Source organism: Garra rufa, chromosome 20 (genome assembly GCF_049309525.1).
Source record: "Garra rufa chromosome 20, GarRuf1.0, whole genome shotgun sequence".
In the NCBI taxonomy this organism is placed as follows: Eukaryota; Metazoa; Chordata; class Actinopteri; order Cypriniformes; family Cyprinidae; genus Garra; species Garra rufa.
In genome coordinates, this window is record NC_133380.1 from 21,228,515 (window position 1) to 21,249,379 (window position 20,865).

Sequence of the window (20,865 nt, forward strand, 5' to 3'; positions counted from 1 at the left end):
TATTGCTGTATTTAATGAGATTATATTTTTATGATATTCTTTTAAACGTCACTGTTATTTAGTTATTTATTTATTCACTTGTTTATTTATTTATTTATTCAAGAGCGCTCATTTTCACAGGAAATGTGCAGCTCAGGTCAGTTTTAATAAGAAGGATTTGGGGGCCGTCCGACCAGTTTCAATTTTCATTGCAAGTTGCTAATCCTTGTCGCCGAAAATTGCTTTTCCATGCTGGTTTATACTTGCTATTTGTACAATTGAGAAGGTCCCATTTCCACCTGTTTAGAGAGCAGATTGCAAGAGCAGAACCTCCCTCGGATCCTATTAAACGTTTTTCCTCCTTCACCTATTCAGAGGAACCAATTTTCCAGCGCGATTCAGAGTTCAGCCCCGAAAGAAGCAGCTCTTTCACTTTTAGCCACTAAAGCACTGCGTGGAACCTGGTTTTGTGTTTTTCTGAAATAAAGGGAAGGATTAAAGCAGGGAAGAAAAGACTTAGCCTGGCCAGAGGTATAGCACGAAGTAGAAAAAAAGAGAGACCCTTTTAAAGCTGTATAAAAAGTTTGCTGGAATCCAGAGTTTTGTGTGCTTGCTACAATGACCAGTCGCCCTCTCGTCTTTTTAAGAGGGCCAGCTTGAATTCATTTGTTTGCAGACGATTTCACCTGAGACTCACAACAAATTATTACAAAAAAGGCCGAAACGGAGCTTTTCAAGTTCAAACGCGGTGATTATCTTTACTGTGAGAAGAATATGGTTGAAGTTGCTCACACAACGTCGCCTGAAGATGTTGACTTAACATTCTTCTGATTAAAGCGTGATGACGTCTTTGAGCGCGACTGGATATGACAGTAATTGGTTTGTTAGGTTTTTTTACTGAAATATTCCACTGTGGATTGACTCTCTAATCTTTTGAATCTGTATACTATACATCTGGCTTATTATAGAGCTTTATAAGCTATATAGAGCTTATATTGCAACGAAATTAAATAAGCAACAGAATCCCATTCCCCACACCTGCAGCCGTAACAGAGAGGACCTTAAACAGGTTCCACTAATTCTACTCATATGTAAATGATCTAACTCTAATTTGAGTTTATTCAGGCACAATTAGCGGCTTGTCCACACAATAAACATTGATCCTATTGCAGTAACTTCACTCCCAGCCCGCGAACACGTTGTGAAATGAGCTCCAATTCCCATTCAGCGGACGCGCTCCTCTTCAGAAAGCAGGAGGCAAAAGACGGAGCACGATTTACATGACAAATTGCTTGTGTATTAAGGCGCGTTTAATTGTCCTATAGTAAATACAGAACTTTAAATACATTTGGAGAATAAATAACCAATACCATTCATTTGTACCCTATATATGAAGAATTTGACGTATTGGCACTGGACGAAACAAACAAAAACAAAACAAAAAACTGTCCGGGCATATTGTAATTATTTTCGAACTTAATCGAACTAAAAACGACTATATCTTTATTAATATTCTAGTTTAATGGCCATCCTTTTAAGAATAAGTTACAGAATCTTGAAAGAATGCTGTATGGAATGTCATAAATGTAAAAACAAAAAGTATTTGTTTATTATTTGCATGTTTGGTTTTGAGATGGGATAAAGGTATTGGTATCATATTTACATTGTGAAGCTAAATCTGTAAATCTGTTATTTATATAATTTTAACCTACATTACATGCTCTTATTACTTTTCACTTAAAAAGACCCTTTTTTTAACTGAGGTACAAGTTTTAAAGTAGTCCAGACTCAAAGGGTTGATTTCCTAAAAGTGATCAAAGTGAGTTTTGTTGGCTTTATGTCACTGAGTGGGCAGTTTTCTTTTTAGAAATGGTCAGTCAATCTCCATATTCACTAATTACTGACTGTTCATTTTCATCACAGCTACTTTTTCTCTGTCCACTTTGTTTAATTAGAACAAGCTTGGCTCTTTAATAAAGACGTTGTCTTTGCAACAGCAATGACAGCTTGCGAATCACGTTAACAGGTTACATTAAGAGAAGAACTGAAAGCATGTGTCCAACACCAATGTGTGGTACTTACTGATAATGATGGCACCTGTGAATTTAGCAGCTTTTAATTCCAGGTGTGCTGAGGAAGAAAGTGTTTAACACTAATTGCGAGGATTCCAGGATAGGAGAGACAAACATGCCTGAGACACAAGAACACCTCCAGAGACACATTGTGCCACACTTTGTGGCAGCAATCCCACCCTTAGGTGCATATAGAGGATGGTGCTTCCAATCCATCTGTTCTCGGATCAGTCAAAGAGTCTTGATAAAAAGAGTCTTAATTTAAATTTAGCTATGTGATTTGAAGGTACAGCTCTAGGAAAAGACACAGCAATGTTTTGTTCACTTTTATCGCTGATTTGAGTGAAATGTTCTTTGAATAACATTGTTTCATTCATGTCTAATGATTAATATAGTTTAAATGTGTACATTAGATTACAATCTGTACACAGCCAATTTATGCATGGTAAGATATTTGCATGCAGAATAACCAAAGTGTGAAACACTGCTGTTTTGCATTTTATTAAAATGTTGGATTAAATTAATAGTGATGGCTGATGTTTAACATAAACAGTTCAAATGGCAGGGATTAAACATATCATCATTACCGTTATGAGGGACATGGCTTGTCAGAGAGGAGGGTGTCTGTGGATGTAATCTTCAGGTTGAAAGCATGCCAGACTTGCTTGACAGGGTTCTGTGACAAAATACACATATACACTTAAACACAGATATAAACTTATAGTGATAGTTCACCCAAAAATGAAATTTTTTTTCACCCTTATTATCATTCCGAACCTGTAAGACCTTCATTCATTTTAGGAACACAAATTAAGATATTTTTGCTGAAATCCAAAGGCTTTCTGACCCTGAATAGACAGCAATGCAACTATTATGTTCAAAGCCCAGAAAGGTAATAAGGACATTGTTGAAATAGTCCATGTGACATCAATGTTTCAACCGTAATTTTATGAAGCTATGAAAATACTTTTTGTGTGCAAAGAGAACAAAAATAATGACTTTATTCAACAATTTTAACAGGAGCTGGCGTCCCGACATACAGTCAAACCAAAATTTATTCCATCTTCAACATTTCTAACATGATTTCAGTTTATTCTCTATAGTTATAGAAAACGGTACTCAAATATAACAAGAACTGTGTCAGAACAAATTCATCTTGATTATATCAGATAAATTTGATAGAAAGGTAATCAACCAAAAAATTCTATGTCACTGATAATATGTCACTTTATGTACTTTATTTTGCTATTCTCACTTACATAAATTAACTGTCCTGCACCCACTAGTAAAAAAATATAAAAAATGATATCTTGTTTCGGATTAATTTTTGGTTTGACTGTAGAACCCATATGCGCTGTGCCTTGTTTGCAAGAAGAGAAATGCACACATATGCTATGTGGTACTCTGGTGAAGAGAAGAAATTGTTGAATAAAGTCATTATTTTTGTTTTCTCTGTGCATAAAGAGTATTGTTGTAGCTTCATAAAATTACGGTTGAACCACTGATGCCACATGGACTATTTTAATGATGTTCTTACTACCTTTCTGGCCCTTTGAATGTGCCAGTTGTGTTGCTGTCTATGCAGGGTCAGAAAGCTAAGGGAGAGTAATAAATGACACATTTTTCATTTTTGGGTAAACTATCCCTTTAAAGTAATTGTTTTTCCATCAAAAAAAAAAAAGACAAAATATTTAAAAAGTCTGTTTTATTGATTTATTTCTTTGTCCAACAGTCAAGGGGGTTAAAAGGATAGTTCACCCAAAAAATGAAAAATCTGTCATTATTTACTCACCCTCCACTTGTTCCAACCTTTTAGTTTATTTCTTCTGTTATTTATTTGAGTTTATTTTTTAAGTTAACAAAATCCCCCAAACACACTCTTAAAAATCAAGATTCTTTATTGTCATCAGTGGTTCTATGAAGAGCCTTAAACATCCATGGAACCTTTTAATTGCAGAAAAAGGTTCTATGTAGTCGAAGAAGATTCTTTAGACTTTTAAAATGTTTATATGTTATGAAAAAAAAAATGTATATGATATGACAAAATATTTTAAAGGTCTGTTTTATTTATTTATTTCTTTGTCCAACAGTCAATGGGGGGTAAAGGGATAGTTCACCCAAAAAAAAAAGAAAATTCTTTCATTTTTAAGTTAACAAAATCCCCCAAACACACTTAAAAATCAAGGTTGTTTATTGGCATCAATGGTTCTATGAAGACCACTGAACACTCATGGAGCCTTTCAAATGCAGAAAAGGTTCTTTATAGTATACACTTTTAAAATGTTCTTCAAAATGGTTCTTTTAGGAATTGTTCAGTTGTTCAGGAAAGGTTCTTCTATGGCATTACTGCAAAAACACCTGGTTGGAACCTTTATTTTTAAGAGTACATAAGGGTTAAAGAGGGAAACTGTCAACTAAGATGAGTACCAACTAATTTATTGTGTATTTGTGCTTTTTTTAACCTGAAGTTTGTCAGGTAACCACATCTCTGCAAATAGTTCTGATTTCTACAAAAATGCTTACTTCGAGCAAACAGACTAAACAAACAAACACTTACACAGCAATAGTAGGAGAAAAAGAAAGTAGCTGTCGAAGTTGCAAAGACAATTGTGACCAAGGAGAAAAGCTGTGCTGTCAGGCAGTTGCTGTGGACTGCAAAAAATGGCTATTTTAATGCAGACTTGAGTGAGTCCTTTTGTCAGCCAGGACATTCCAGCAGCAGTTTCTCACCTGCGCCTCACTGCCTGTCCTTTCAGCTCCCTTCAGCATCCCAGAATCACTCAGATGTGCACATATGGCAAACATTTGCATGGTCACAGTATTTCTTCAATAGCTTTTTTGGATTGTGCGGTCTTGTCATAGCCATACACGGCTCCCTATCTAGTGCATGCTCTCTTAGCCAGCTCTTTTCTGTTTTAATTGTCTTTCAGTGCACCTTTCTTCTCTATTTTCCTTTTCAAGTCCTAACGTTCTTTCAAGTGCTGAGTGAACCACTTTTGCTCCTGCCTCTATTTTTCTGACCCTTGTCTGTGTGCAGTACGTTCTCCATAATGTCAGCGCTGAATGGCGCAGTGGTCTCCAAAGCGCGGGGGAACTCAACCGCACCTTTGATGCTCCGAGCAAAAGGTTTGAATGCTTTTTCCAGAACAATGGCGAGGAAGCCTGACAAAGCCGCGGGTGCAGGGCAACCTGAGTAACCCTACTTCACCTTCCTATTCACCATTCACGTCCCTCATCTGTCCACCAAATTAAATATGGTCCGCAAAATGGACAAGGGAATGTCCCCTCCGGTGTTATGGGCACGGAGGAGACTGCGGGACGCAGACGACGTGTCTTGTGAGTAAGGCCGGGCATTAACATATTCACTTCAGGCTGCAGAACAGGTGGATGAGGGAAGAATGGGAATGAGAATGAGTGAGGGATGGGATTCGAGCCGTTTGATTGGCTGCAGAGGATGTGAGCTCATTGCTCTCAAGGGCCTGATTATCCACTTTAAACTTATTTCAAGCATATTTGTGTTTCTTTGAGGAGATGTCTTAAGTTATCAGACTCTTACATGACATCACCATTGAGAGGCCATGCTGCACGCACAACATTGTGCACTTGCAATTCTTTAGTAATGATGTATTAGAGGTTTTTTCATGATTACAAGTACTTTATATAATGAATTTATATATAGTATTCATACTTTATATAGTACTGACTTTATATATACATATAAGTACATAAGTACACACACATATTTTACTTCTATTTCAAATAAACACTATTTTTTTTACTTTCTATTCATCAAAGATCGATGTATCAGTGTTTAAACAATAACATTAAAGTATTATTAAAATATAAATCAGAATATTAGAATGATTTCTGAAGGATCATGTGACACTAAAGACTGGAGTAATGGCTGCTGAAAATTCTGTTTTGGCATAAAGTTTTTTTCATTATTGTACTTTATGTAATAAATTCACATACAATATTTATACTATATACAGTGTATATTACTAAACGCATATTTTACTTCTATTTAAAAATAGAAGTAAAACTTTCAATTCATCAATGAATCCTAAAAATGTATTCATGTTTCAACATTAAAATATTATTATAAAATATGAATCAGAATATTATAGTGATTTCTGAAGGATCATGCGACACTAAAAATTGGAGTAATGGCTGCTGACAATTCAGTTTTGGCATCACAAAAAATAAATTACATTTAAAAATATATTAAAATAAAAATAAAATGCTTATTTTAAAACAATATTTCACTATATTTTTTTTCTTGTGTTTGTACTTTTATATATTGATTAAGAAGAACGGTCAACCAAAATATTGAATATTTTAAGTTAATAGACATTATTTTAATAATTTAATTTTATACAAGAATTGAAAATAATTGATTAAATTAACTTTATTATTTCGAATAAAATGTTCCTAAATATTTATATTGTTTACTTACTTTTCAAGTACTTTTCAAATAAAAATATTTATACTATATCTACCTTGTATTACTACAGTATATACTAGGTAGTAGCCTACACACACATATATTTTTACCTCAATTAAAAAAAAAAAAAAAACGATTCTTTTGAACGTTCTATTTATCAAAGAATCCAAGAAATGTATACATTTTTCAACAATAATATTCAAATATCATTATAAAATACAAACCGGTGTATTAGAATGATTTCTGAAGGATCGTGTGACACTAAAAACTAGAGTAATGGCTGCTAACAATTCAGTTTTGGCATCACAAAAATAAATTACATTTAAAAATATATTAAAATAGAAAAATGCTTATTTTAAAACAATATTTCACTATATTGTTTTTCTTGTGTTTTTACTACTTTTATATATTGATTAAGAAGAACGGTCAAACGAAATATTGAATATTTTAAATTAATATACATTAATTTAATAAATTAATTTGTACAAGAATTGACAATTGTATTATTTTGAATAAAATGTTCCTAAATAACCATGTGACACTAAAGACAAGAGTAATGATGCTGAAAATTCAGATTTGCCATATCAGGAATAAATTACATTTTAAATTGTATTCACATAGAAAACAGTTATTTTAAATCATAATATTTCACAATAGGTTTTTCTTGTGTTTGAAATGCAATAAGGCTGTCAAGGGTGTGCTATATAGTCACTTTTCTCGGTGTTATAGCCTATTAACTTTTAAGCCATGACTGTATTCATAATATAGCTAGCACATGCTTAATTATAATAACTTGAAACACTTATTAAGAAGCACATCTGTATGTGTATTCAGCAGTTTCCTCGATAAACTGATTTTGAAAGGGTAATGGTAAAATGAATAAGCTAACAGCTGATTGCTACACATAATGATTTATATCGTGGCGGATATTAAGGCACAGTGAGCTCTCATCATAAGTCCATTGACAGGGCCAGATATGACACACTTTATCCTCTGAGCCATTTCTGATTAAAGCAGGATGATGATCGTCATCTTCATCTCTCTTTGTCTCTCATTCACTCTCACCCTGCCATGAGCTGAACATAATGTGAGATTACTTCAAACATTAAGCTATTCATTTCACGGAAAAGATCAAAAAAATAATCAGGCCCGTTGTACCCCCCGTCCTAATGCGAAGATAAGATGGTTGCAGCTTGGCTTAAAAAAAAAAGAAACATAAGAGGCTTTGAATTGTCCTTGTTGAAGGGATCTGACATCTACCTGTTTACTTAGAGGGTTTACTTAGAGACGCAAGCTGGCATCCAATCGCTCCACACGCCTCTGAGAACAGTCGGCTGTAGTCTAGGTGAGAGTCGTGCTCCGTCTAGTCATCGCACAATGACATCTGCTCGAGCAGGCAGGGTGAAACTACGCACGCTGTGGGCCTCGAATTGAAACGTTTAAGTCTAACCCAACGTTGGCACACAAATGTAATCTTGTGCTACTTTGCCTGTGTATTTGTGTCTGCGGTGTCTGTTTTTCATTTGCCCACCGCACTCGCTCTGGAGGTCACACGCTGCGCTCGAAGCCGGGCCTCGCCTCGCATCCGCGTCTCCGAGAGCCTCTCCCGCGCAGATGCGAGTGTGAACCTGGGGCCAGTTCTTGTTGCGCCGGTCAATTGGAGAATCTTTTATTTGGATACACTTATCATTCCTATTTCCTAACCTGATTGAGGCTTAAAAGCCAAAGCAGCTCAGATCGTGCCAGAATAAATCTCCTTGCCTATTAATCTGTCGCCGGGTCCTCTCCCTCTCAAAATTGTTGCATTGCGGCAGGATTTATGAGGAAATTAAATGTATGATATCCGAGTCTCCTCTTACGGCGCTCCGCGCTCGGCGACAGAGCATTTCTGTCCTCCTCGCTTGATTACAGTGAAATCAGCGCAAGAGTGGCGCCTCGGAGGAAGCGTACATTCCCACAATTAGGTCACAGCGGCGGGCCGCGGGAACATATTCTAGCAGTGGGCCTCTCTCATTTGTCTTTCCCTGCCCTGTGCCCCCGCGCCGAGCAACACACCAAATTGTATCCGTGGGTTTGGATCGGAAAGAGTAAGGAGATGAAAAGGCAATTTCCATCTGCTAGTTAAAGCTCCTCCATTCCTTTCTCTGCTTCTGAGTGCTGCATTATTGCCCATAGTCTGTGCTCCAGGGGGTTAAACGAAACACTTCACCTCGGTTATACTTAACAATTACGTGCCAGTGGACACTATGCAATGTTATTCAACAACATGACGTGGAAATGCTGAATGATACATTAGACAATCACCACTGGACCTTTGTAGATCATAAAGAAGAGCAAAATGTCTTATTCCACCACAACAAAACATGTCTTAAATTCAGATCGTTGTAAAGATACAGAAGCTTTAAAAAAATCATCATTCTTTTTTCTACGAAAATATTCGGCAGCACAACTGTTGATAATAACAAGAAATGTTTCTTAAGCAACAAATCCGCATATTGAAATAATTCATGAAGACTGGCAGCTGAAATTTCTATTTTGCCATTAAAGAAATAAAATTTTAAATATACGCTCTAACGCTGGCTTAAAAACAACATTCTATTTGGTTTTATTAAAATCAACTATTGCTTAACAATTACTTTATTTCTTGCTTAAATAGGTTGGAAATTACCATTTATGTTCAATAAATAAACATTTACTGATAAGATATATTTATATAAGTAATTACATAATTAAAATGTTTAAATAGCTTATTATTAATACATGTTTTTGATTACCACTGATGCCTCTAGAAATTATATGTCAGATATTTAATTTACAACTCATTTTGGGTTTATTTTAAGCAAGCCATATAGTAATTTTTAAACAAGAGTCGAGTTAAATTAAACTATATCAACTGCTGGGTCAAAATATGTTATTTAAGCCAGCATTTTTAGACTGTACAGTAGAAAAAGAGTTATTTTAAATTGTAATAATATTTCACAATATTACTCTGTTTGTGATCAAATAAATGCAGCCTTGGTGAGCACAAGAAACTTCTGTCAAATCATAATTAAATTTGATTTAATAAATTTGTTCCTTGACTGGTCTGTGCCATCATTGGCCACTCAATCTCCTTCTGCATCTCATTATAAAAATAATAATGTAAGTAATAATAAATATATTTAAATTAAATACAAATAATTTGGCTGGTCAATCTCCTTTTGTATGAATTTTAAATATAAAAATGATAAAATATAAAAATCGATCTATTTAAATAGTTGGAATTTAAGATCACAGAGGTGGTTCCTCAATGATAATACTTTATGGTTGGTACCAAGGTGTGTTTTTCTTTTAAAACCAGTGTCCTGGTTGTTTTTCCTCATCCTAAGGGACTTGTTTTCAAGAAATCCATGTTATAATTAAGATATTCCATCTTCATTTAATATGTCACGGTATTAATATCTAATCCTTTGAATTTATACTTACTGTCTTGAAGACCAGACTGATTTGTTTTGAAAATCTTATATGAAAAATGTTAATCTGGTTGAGAAGATCTGCCTTGGGACTGGACTGTGTCATCTCTGCTCAGTCAATCTCCTTCTGTCCAGCAATATAGGCACTGAAGATGAGCTATGACTTAATCCCAAAATGTTAATCTCAGACTTTTTTCTTTTTCTTTTCTTTTTGGTGAAAGCAGGTGGGTGTATTGTGTGCTTCACTTATACTGTAAGTACTGAATAAACCCTTGAAACTTGTAAGGTGACTTATAAGGTGAATAAAACATTGTGACCTTCATTGTTAAAAGCAAAAAAACAGTTATGAGTTTGAAATCTTTTATTTTTGTAAGACCAGATTCTTGCATTTAAACTGTGGGTGTACATAAGGCCGACGCAAGATGAATCCACCGGTTACTTTCCACAAAATCAAAAGCTTTCGGATAAGATTTCTGACAATTGGGACATGCAGCTACCGCACAGAGGGGAATATAAAGCGCTGCATACACAAAACAACAGAGGCAATGATGAAAACCTGCAAGCGTTCAGAGGCTATCAGAATAGAAGGATCAGAAATGCTTCATCGCAAAGAAACAAACAAAAAGCTTCCTTGTGACCCCCCCCCCCCCCCAAATACAGAATAAATATATTTTTAAATTACACAATGGCTTAAAAACATAAAAAAAAAGTATTGACGTCAGTTTAAGTATATCACAAATAAACTATGGGAATATATTGCGTCTCTAAAATACAGCTACAAACATATCACCTTACCTAATTTGTTAAAAAAGGTGTCTCAAAACATTTGGGGTGTGGGTTTGTTGTTTGACGTGTTATTGAAGTGAGCTGAATATATAAACATCTGAACAAGTTCATACAATCATGTCAGTTGGCCTACACTCTGAAAGAAACAAGGTCTATGCCATTAATGTATTTACAGTACATTGAAGAAGCGCCATACGGATTTGCATTGAACAGGGACACGACGAGCATTATTCCTTACCATCTCACACAACATCATTTACAAATGGTACTCCATATTGCTTCGAAACATTTAGGAATGAATTTCAGACATTTTGCTTATTTTTCCCCCCCAAAACATCAAACCGTGTCAATTTTTTAAGTTTGGATAATATACGCTTTTGTTTTCATCATCTGAATAGAGATAAATCTATTTTTTTTTGTTTAATTTTAATTGTTGGAGGTCCCTTGCTTGTCTTAGAACATGATGTTAACAACATCCAGACATGTACGAGTGATGGACAGTGCTGTACATGCATCATTTTAGGCTGACCGAATTGTCCACATCTAATTGTCTCCAGCAGGATCTAGTCATCTTCCTCATCACTGTCCTTCATGGATATGCCTTGCATCCCTCCTTCTCTTACAGATGCTGTCGCTTCTTCTAGAATCAGCCTGTTTCTCACTGTCTCATACATCTTGCTGTTCAGAGTGGAGTCCAACACACCCTGTAGTCGGAAATCACGATACTTTTTCTGGAAAAACAAAAAAGGATTGAGAGAATAGGTATATGGACATGAAGTGGAGTTTTCTTTGATGTATTTTCTGAGCGTAAGAGGCAAAAAGCATATGCAGACCTATTAAACTATTATCTAACATAAAGCCTACCTGATCTCATCACGAAAACATACCTGTGGGAACTTTTTTGCAAGACGTGAAATATGTACCAATAAGTGCATATCACTGCAGTTTCCAACAGAAATGAACACTAGAGATGGTAAAACTACGAGCACTTGTAATCATTTCTTGTACACAGTTATGATTACAGCTCCATATGTTTCACTTTCCAGATGTAACAAACTTTCTCGGTAGCTCAGCCGGCATGGAATTGGACTTGGGATGCAGAATCCTTGGGTACAAATCCCGTGAAAATCATGACTCAAGATGAAAGCGATGAAAAATGGTGTTTTTATGTCACATTTGCTTTTGTTCATATTATCGAGTAGGTGTAGGTGTAGTGCAGATGAAACGTTATTTTAAAATGCCACAGAGCATTAGAGTTATAGCGCCACTTAACGAACATTTCGAGTCAAAATTGCGGTGACACGAACAAAACCAATGTCACATAAAATATACCATATGTACATTCATCTCTTCTGGGGAGAAAACGGAACACTCTCTTAGCGCCACCCTGTGGCCATTTCACATCGAATATGGCGCAAAACGTACATGGCGGTAAAAGTTCCCACAGGTACGTTTTTGTCATGAGATCAGGTTGTATAAATCTAACTTTGCACAAAAGTAGGCGTATTTAAACATAAAAAATATTTGTGGGCAGCGCAACAACGCTATACTTTGGGCGTCCCGAGTTCGAATCCCTGCTTAATGACCTTTCCTGTTCCCGCCCCCCTCTCTCTCTCCCACTTCACTTCCTATCTCCTCTACACGGGCATATCACAATAAAGGAAAAATGCTAAAAATACTGTAAATCTTTAAAACAAATTGCAACTTTCGCCAGCACCAACAGCAGTACGTTGACATATAGCACCGTTGTGCTTTGGGCGTCCCGAGTTCGAGTCCCCGGCTTGTGGACCTTTCCCGATCCCACCCCCCTCTCTTTCTCTTCCACTTTGCTTTCTGTCTACATACTGTCCTATCCTAATAAAGGCAAAACGCCAAAAATAAATCATCAATAACATCATAAAAAAATCTCAACCTTCAACCTTATTGGTATTTGGAGAAAAAAATGATCAAGCAGATATTTTCTTTAATTATTGAAAAAAGTACACTACTATTTAAAACCAAGGCTGCATTTATTTGATTAAAATAGAGTAAAAACTTTTATATCACTAAATAAATATTTAAAAAAAAAACTGTATTCTATTTTAATATATTTTAAAGCGTCATTTGCTGCTCAAGAAACATTTCTTATTACTAATGTTAAAAATAGCAGTTCTGCTCTACATTCTGTCATTTTTTCCCCAGGTTTCTTTGAAAGAAACTTAAAAAGAACAGCATTTATTTGAAATATAAGCCTTCTCTAATATACACTACAAGTCAAAATATTTGTAATGCTTTTTTATGGATTCTCTTCTGCTCACCAAGCCTGCATTTATTTGATCCAAAATACAGTAAAAGCAGTAATATTTTGAAATATTTTTACTATTTAAAATAACTGCTTTCTATTTGAATGTATTTTAAAATGTAATTTATTCCTGTGATCAAAGCTAAATATTTAGCATCATTACTCCAGTCTTCAGTGTCACATGATCCTTCAGAAATCATTCTAATATGCTGATTTGCAGTTCCAAGTAACATTGTTTTATCAATATTTAAAACAGTTGGGTACATTTGTTTCAGGATTATTCGATGAATAGAAAGATTTTATTTACCAAGAATTTAAATTGATCTAAAGTGATAAAGATTTATCATTTATAATGTTACAAAAGATTTCTAATTCAGTTAAATGTTGTTCTTCTGAAATTTCTTTTCATCAAAAAAAAAACCCTGAAAAAATTCTACACAGCTGTTTTAAACATAAAATAATAATGTTTTCTGAGCAGCAAAACAGAATATTAGAATGATTTCTAATATTGAGTAATGTGACTGGAGTAAAGATGCTAAAAATTCAGCTGAAATCATGGGAATAAATTACATTTGAAAATATATTTAAATAGAAATCAGTTATTTTAAATAGTAAAAATATTTCGCAATTGTACTGTTTTTGCTGAACTTTGGATCAAATAAATGCAGGCTTGGTGAGCAGAAAATACTTCTTTAAAAACATTAAAAATCTTACTGTTCAAAAACTTTTGACTGGTAGTGTATAAAATTCTTATTTTTTATTATTTTTAATTCGTAAAACTAAAAATCAATTATATGCAGTTTTTTTTTTAATATATATACCTTTTTTTCAGATCTTGTATATTATTTGTGAAAAGCAACAGTTCTGCAGTTATTCTGGTGGTTTTGGAAACTGTAGATAAGAAAAATCATGACCAAAAAAAAAAAAAAAAAAAAAAATCCTGATATATTTCCAACAAGAAAACCGTGTCTGTGAGATATATCCACACATATGCACACAGACACAACATACGAATGCACAGAAATAAATGTGTAATGTCATGCTATGAAATCCTGTTGATCTTGCTGTAAAATCGAGCGCAAGCGAGGCTGGAGAGGAAGACCGCCTTCACTTGGTTGATCCACCTTTGTAATCTGACTCTGATTGGTCTGTGTGTGCATATTTCTATAGCATGTGTTTACAAGTACATTTGGTGCAAATACTGTGCTACGATTACTTCCTAAACATACTTGGCCAGTTTTGAATCCATAGCTGATTTGGCCATCTATACACACTTGTGGTCAATGAGGGTGTAGCTTTTACCTTTACAACTCTGATGAGGATTTTCAGCTGATACACATGCAACTGCAGGTCCATCCGGTCGGTCAACCAGGTGCCCAGGAGATTCATTGTGCTGGTGTACCATTGCTGAAACACAAATACATTGTTCTCCAGCAAAGACAGACACACATAGAAATGCTGCCACACACAAACACACACATCTACAAACACACAACAAACACTTTCAAGTGTTGGCAGTAGATTATGTGAATGAAAATCCTTTTAGTAGATCCAAAAATACTCACCAACCTGACTTTGAATCACAAATCAGACTGACAACCTTTTCCATATTCCTCTACAAGTCAATCTAGTAGACTTAACTAAATTTAGTAGAAGAAAACCTCTACTGGTCAAAAGTGACTACTAAATTTAACGTCAAGTATACTAGTCTCACTTGTTTGGAGAAAAATGACTGTAGAACAGCTTAAAGAGGCACTAAGAGCACATTGGTGACATTACAAGGGGGGCTGTTCATAAAAGAGGTCCCAGCAAGCTCTGCCTTGGAGGAAGTCCTTCTGTCGCAGTCATGATCCTCACCCAAACCTCTCTCCCTGTCTCCACAGCTCCACCCAGGAACTGCTAATTGACAGTTTGGGATCCCATCAGCTGTCTCCTGTGCTGCTTTTGGACACTGATCATGAGAGATGTTGCCCATGTTAAGCCAGCCACAATCCTGCCCTCAGCCTGCGCTTCAAACTGTGGCACTTTCTGTCACATTGAGGGAGAAACATCCATCATTCCCAGCGGACATGTTGTCTTTACCGCAGTCACAATGAGCTCGCTAATGTAACCGTGGCTTAGGGTCTTTTTTTTTTTTTTTTTACCAGACTTCCTCTGTTAGTCTCAGCGTTTTGCTGTGTATTTCTAGTCACTGAACTCAAAGTACCTTCTAAATAGCCAGTGCACTTCGCTTTTGGGCTGCAGATGTTGGACCGTGGGGAGGATCTCGTTTGAAGTCTAATTGATTAGTTATGATCGAGCTGGTCTGATGGTAATCTGAGCTGACTGAGTCTCAACGGTTTAGGAGCTGAGCAAATCGAGCCGGAGACACAGGAGATGTGTCTTGGGTAGCTGCAGCACACTTGACAGTAGCATTATGAGGCCTAATGCATAAAATAAGTACAAACTAATTGCCATGTCCCATAAAATTGGAAAACCAAATAAGACATTGGAAGACAAAATCGAATTATCCCTATTGTAATGGATTTTAAAGACGTTTCTTATGCTAAATAAGGCTGCATTTATTTGATAAAAAATACAGAAAAAAACGGTAGTATTATGAAATATTATTTTAATTTAAAATAACTGTTTTCTATGTGAATATATTTTAAAATGTAATTTATTCCTGTGATACAAAGCTAAATTTTGAGCATCATTACTCCAGTCTTCAGTGTCACATGATCCTTCAGAAATCATTCTAATATGCTGATTTATTATCAGTGTTGAAAACAGTTGTGCTGCTTAATATTTTTTGGAACCTGTGATACTTTTTTTCAGGATTCTTTGATCAATAAAAGGTTAAAAAGGACAGCATTTGTTTAAAATAGGATTTGGGTCAGTAAATTTTTATTCTTTCTTTTTTTGAAAGAAATTTATATTTTTATTCACCAAGGTCAAGGATGTGTTAAATTAATAAAAAATACCAGATGGTATGGCTTTACATTGTTAGAAAAGATTTATATTTTAAATAAATGCTGTTCTTTTTAACTTACTATTTATCAAAGAATCCTAAAAAAAATCAGTTTTCAAAAAAGAAAAATATTTGGCAGCACAACTGTTTTCAACATTGATAATTCTAACAATATACCAACATATGAGAATGATTTCTGAAGGATCATGTGACACTTAGGACTAGAGTAACAGCTGAAAAAAATTCAGCTTTGCATCGCAGAAATAAATCATATTTTAAAGTATATATATATATATATATATATATATATAGTAATAACATTTTGAAATATTACTGTTTTTTCTACATTTTTGATAAATGCAGCCTTGATGAGCATCGAGACTTCTTTGGAAAACATTAAAAGTTCTTACTAATCCCAAATTTTTGAGCGGCAGTGTATAGTTTTAAAAGTGTATTTATATATATAATTTTATTTTAATGCATTTTAATGCAAAAAATATTTAGGATATTAAGTGAAGACCATGTTCAGATATTTTTACATTTTCTACTGTAAATATCAAAACTTAATTTTGTATTAGTAATATGCATTGCTAAGCACTTCAACTGGACAACTTTAAAGGTTATATGCTCAATATTTTGATTTTTTTTGCACCCTCAGATTCCAGATTTTCAAATTGTTGTATCTCGTTCAAATATTGAATTGTTAGGATTATTCCCATCCTAACAAACCATACATCAATAGAAAGCTTCTTTATTCAGCTTTCAGATTATGCCTCAATTAAAAAAAATTGTGAGTGGTTTTGTGGTCCAGGGTATATATATATATATTTATTTATTTTTGATAGAATGTTCCAAATGACATAAAACACAGTTTGGAGTGATATCATGGTGTAACTTGATTGGATGAACCAGATTTTGATTTCTGCTATAGTTTTTAGTCAATTTTTCCCGGCAATAATCTTGCAGCTTAATAAAAAATAAAAATACTTTTTTTTGGATGTGACATACAAAATCCACTTAAAAATGCATTACATTTCTGCTGGAGATGGTCTTAAAAAGGCATTTTCACTTTGTTAAAAGCCTTGAATTGTAAACATTATACAATTCGCTATGCCAAATGTCCACCAGTTTAACACACTGAAAGTGCAATCCATTGCTGTTTAAAGGACACAGTGGTAAAATTGCACCACTAAGGTGTGTCTGAATAATCAAATGGGCGTTTTAGGATTTGATCTAAGTGACTGAGCTTAGTGGCTTGTCCCTGCAGTGAATCAGAGCTTGGTGTTGCTCTGTGAGGGCTGGTGCTCTGTGCCTGTGAAAGATCGGGCAGCCGGGCCGCGATGGACCCCCACAGGGAGGCCAGACCTGGAGCAACTGCTCTCTCTCACACTCAGTCTTTCTCTCATGCTCACTCTGTATCTCCTACATTTGGTCCCATAATAGTGCGACCTCTCCATCCTTTATCATTTTAAGGGAATCAGAGTCACCCACAAATTTAAATTCAGTCATCATTTACTAAAATCGTGTCATTCTAAACTTGTATGACTGTTTTGATTAATGTTTAAGAATGAACTGGGGTTGTCTATGTAAGTCAATGGGGTCCAAAACAACAATGCACCCCACTGACTTTCATTGTACAGACAAAAAGAGAAAAATCTTTTATGTTCCACAGTAGGAAGACAGTCATACAAGGAACGACATGTAAATTTGGCTGTGGGTGCCAAATCAAGTGACAAATCAAATGACACAATGCAGACACCAGTGTTATAAATAAACAGCATTACTAACGGCATTACTTTTTTTCAGTAACGAGTAATCAAATGAATTACTGTTTCCCTGTTACAATGTCGTTACCGTTACTGACAATAAAAATGCAGCATTACTATAATTTTGTGTTGAGTTCTTCTTCTGAGGTACATTCTGGCTTATTCCCCTCAGTGCGTTTTCTTCCAGAATCAAAAAGTAGCCAAGATGAACTTCACCTACATGTCCATGCTGTCAGAGTTATGTCTGTTTTGTCTTTGGTTTCACCCATTGTCTTCCCCTGCCATTCTGTTGTCATTTGGTTTAGCCCTCGTCACCGTCATCTGTAACACCTGTCCTTGTAATTATTAGTCATCTGTGTCACCTGTGTTTGATAATTAGTTTGCCTTTATAAGTCTGTCTTTGAGTTTAGTCTTTTGTCGGTCTTTAATGTTGTGTGATGTGTGTCCTGCCTGTTCCTGCATTGATCCTCTTGAATTATTATATTAAATATCGTGTTAATTGTTACTCTCGTCTTTCGTCTCATCTCGTCCTACACACACCCCTGACAGAAAGACCGACCCAAAACGTTCACGGCGTCTTCCCCTACGTTTCTTTTCCGTTTTTTGTATCAGTGTTTGTTTTATTTTTATTTTTTCCTTCATGGATATCCCTGCCGTCTACATCATCCTCCTGGAGCAGGGGAACCGCTCTCTCGAGGACCACACAAGAGACTTTGTGTTCCTCGCGCCACAGACGCATTACCCGGACAGCTGCCTGTGCACGTTCTACCGTGCAGGACTAAACATCGCCACGAAAGCGCAGCTGTCCGGGGAGGGTCCTCGAGAGAGCTTCGCCGATTACGTTGAGTGGGTGCTGGCATCCTGTGGATCGTCATGGACTGTCGGCATCGTCGAAGAGGACGTCAGCCCCACTCCAGACCCAGAGCCCAGCCAAACATCACCCCGACATGCAGAGTATGAGCCCGCATTCACCGCGAACGGAGAGCCTGAGCCCGGAGCGGCCACAGTATGGACTGCCGATGGGATCAAAACCTCCGACCAAGAGCGTGAGCCGACCTCTACATCTGCGACGGTGGAGTTCTGCGTGGAGCAAGAGAGGGCGGTAGAGAGCCCTGCCCACTGCACCACCACTGGGGGTGAGCTTGAGCAACACTCTGGGGATTTAATAGACTTCTTCTCAGAAACACTGGCCTGCCTGAACTTCCCACCCACCCGCCCTCTTCTGCCTAATCCTGAATCTCCGCTGGTTCTGTCCAGCCGTCCTGAATCTCCGCTGGTTCCGTCCAGCCGTCCTGAATCTCTGCTGGTTCCGTCCAGTCATCCTGAGTCTCCGCTGGTTCCGTCCAGCCATCCTGAATCTCAGCTGGTTCCATCCAGCCTTCCAGAAACCCCGCTGTCACCTGTCAGTCCCCCTGCTCACCCTCAGTCCTCCATCTGTGCAGTGGGCTCGCCGCAGGTCTGCCAGCTTCCATCGGCGTCTCGGCTGGAGGATCACTCATCTCCACCTCCAGCCTCAGAGTCCAGAACTCCGCCTCGGCCCTCCGACCCTGCGACTCCACCACGGCTCTCAGCTCCCTCATCTTCAGCGTCGCCCGTCGGCCCACCAGCTCCACCGGGCTTCCTCGTCCCTCCGGCTCCGCGTTGGTCGGTTGTCGTCCCGCCATCGCCTACGGACTCTACTCCTCTGGCTACGCCTCGTCGCTCCGTCCCATCGGCTCCGTTGGGCTCCTCCCTCCCCCCGGCTCCACCTCAGTCCTCTGTCGCTCCGGCTCCACCGCGGCCCTCCGGATCTCCGCCTCCGCCTTGGTCGCCAGAGCCTCTGGCTCCACCTTGGCCCTCCGGATCCTCGGTGTCGCCCAGGATCTTCGGCTCTCCGTCTCCGCCTCGGGCTCATCCTTCACCTGCTCTGCCTCTGTCGGTCGGACCCCTGGAGTCGTCAGCCCATCCTCCACCATGGCTCCTCCCTCCGTCGGCTCCACCATGGATCTTCATGGCTGTGGCCTGGGTCTTGCTCTGTGCCTCCTGCTCCAGGTCCCTCCTGTTTCCTTCCTGGCTCCTCCCTCCTTCGTCGCCCCCCTGGACTTTTGTTTTTGTCCTCCTCCAAGGGTTGCGTCCTCCGCCAAAGCCTCCTCCCATGAACTCTTATTTTTCTGTCATTTTGCCCCTCTTATTTTTTGTTTCTGTCTGTCCACGGCGCGAGGACGCACCTATTCGGAGGGGGGCGTAATGTCAGAGTTATGTCTGTTTTGTCTTTGGTTTCACCCATTGTCTTCCCCTGCCATTCTGTTGTCATTTGGTTTAGCCCTCGTCACCGTCATCTGTAACGCCTGTCCTTGTAATTATTAGTCATCTGTGTCACCTGTGTTTGATAATTAGTTTGCCTTTATAAGTCTGTCTTTGAGTTTAGTCTTTTGTCAGTCTTTAATGTTGTGTGATGTGTGTCCTGCCTGTTCCTGCATTGATCCTCTTGAATTATTATATTAAATATCGTGTTAATTGTTACTCTCGTCTTTCGTCTCATCTCGTCCTACACACACCCCTGACACACGCATCTCACGTGGATGTTTAAAATTGGAAAAGCGGAGCCGCTTGTGGACGTGTGTACATTAGGAATGACTCTTTAAAATAAAGGTGCTTTAAAAGGTTCTTCACAGTGATGCCATAGAATAACCATTTTAGGTTCCACAAAGAACCATTCAGTCAAAGGTTCTTTAAAAAAACATCTCTTTCTTACCTTTTTATAATCTGAAGAATCTTCTTTTGCCACAAAGAACCTTTTGGGAAACAGAACGGTTCTTCAGATGTTGAAGGTTCTTTATAGAACCATTTAAACTAAGGAGGTTCTTCTATGGGATCATGAAGCACCTTTATTTTTAAGAGTGTAGATGGGAAAAACTAGAGCTCACGTTGGTATCATACAGATTACTTTATCAGAGACGTGACTTACTTAATTTAAACGTACACATTTCAAGTTTTCTATACATATATTTCTAATGTCTGTGAGGCAGGTATTTGCGGAGATTCAGGTTGTTTTATTTACGTGTCTGCGAAGAGATGTGACGGAGACCGAGACAAAAGAGAGTGCACCCTGTTAATTTGATTTATTTTACAAAAGCACATTGTTTTCTTGTTATT

The 20,865-nt window shown here is 37.2% G+C and overlaps 1 protein-coding gene across 12 annotated transcripts in view; it reads right to left on the bottom strand.

Moving 5' to 3' along the window:
• Positions 1-10,299: 10,299 nt before the first annotated feature.
• Positions 10,300-20,865, bottom strand: part of cadpsa (Ca2+-dependent activator protein for secretion a) — a 201,292-nt gene continuing 190,726 nt past the window's right edge. For all 12 annotated transcript variants that reach the window (XM_073826232.1, XM_073826231.1, XM_073826234.1 and 9 more), the window contains 2 exons: positions 14,317-14,421; positions 10,300-11,464 (listed from right to left, as the gene is read on the bottom strand). In XM_073826232.1, the coding sequence (XP_073682333.1) occupies positions 11,297-11,464; positions 14,317-14,421 (273 nt within the window). In that variant the 3' untranslated portion in view covers positions 10,300-11,296. The remainder of the gene's footprint in view (positions 11,465-14,316; positions 14,422-20,865) is intronic.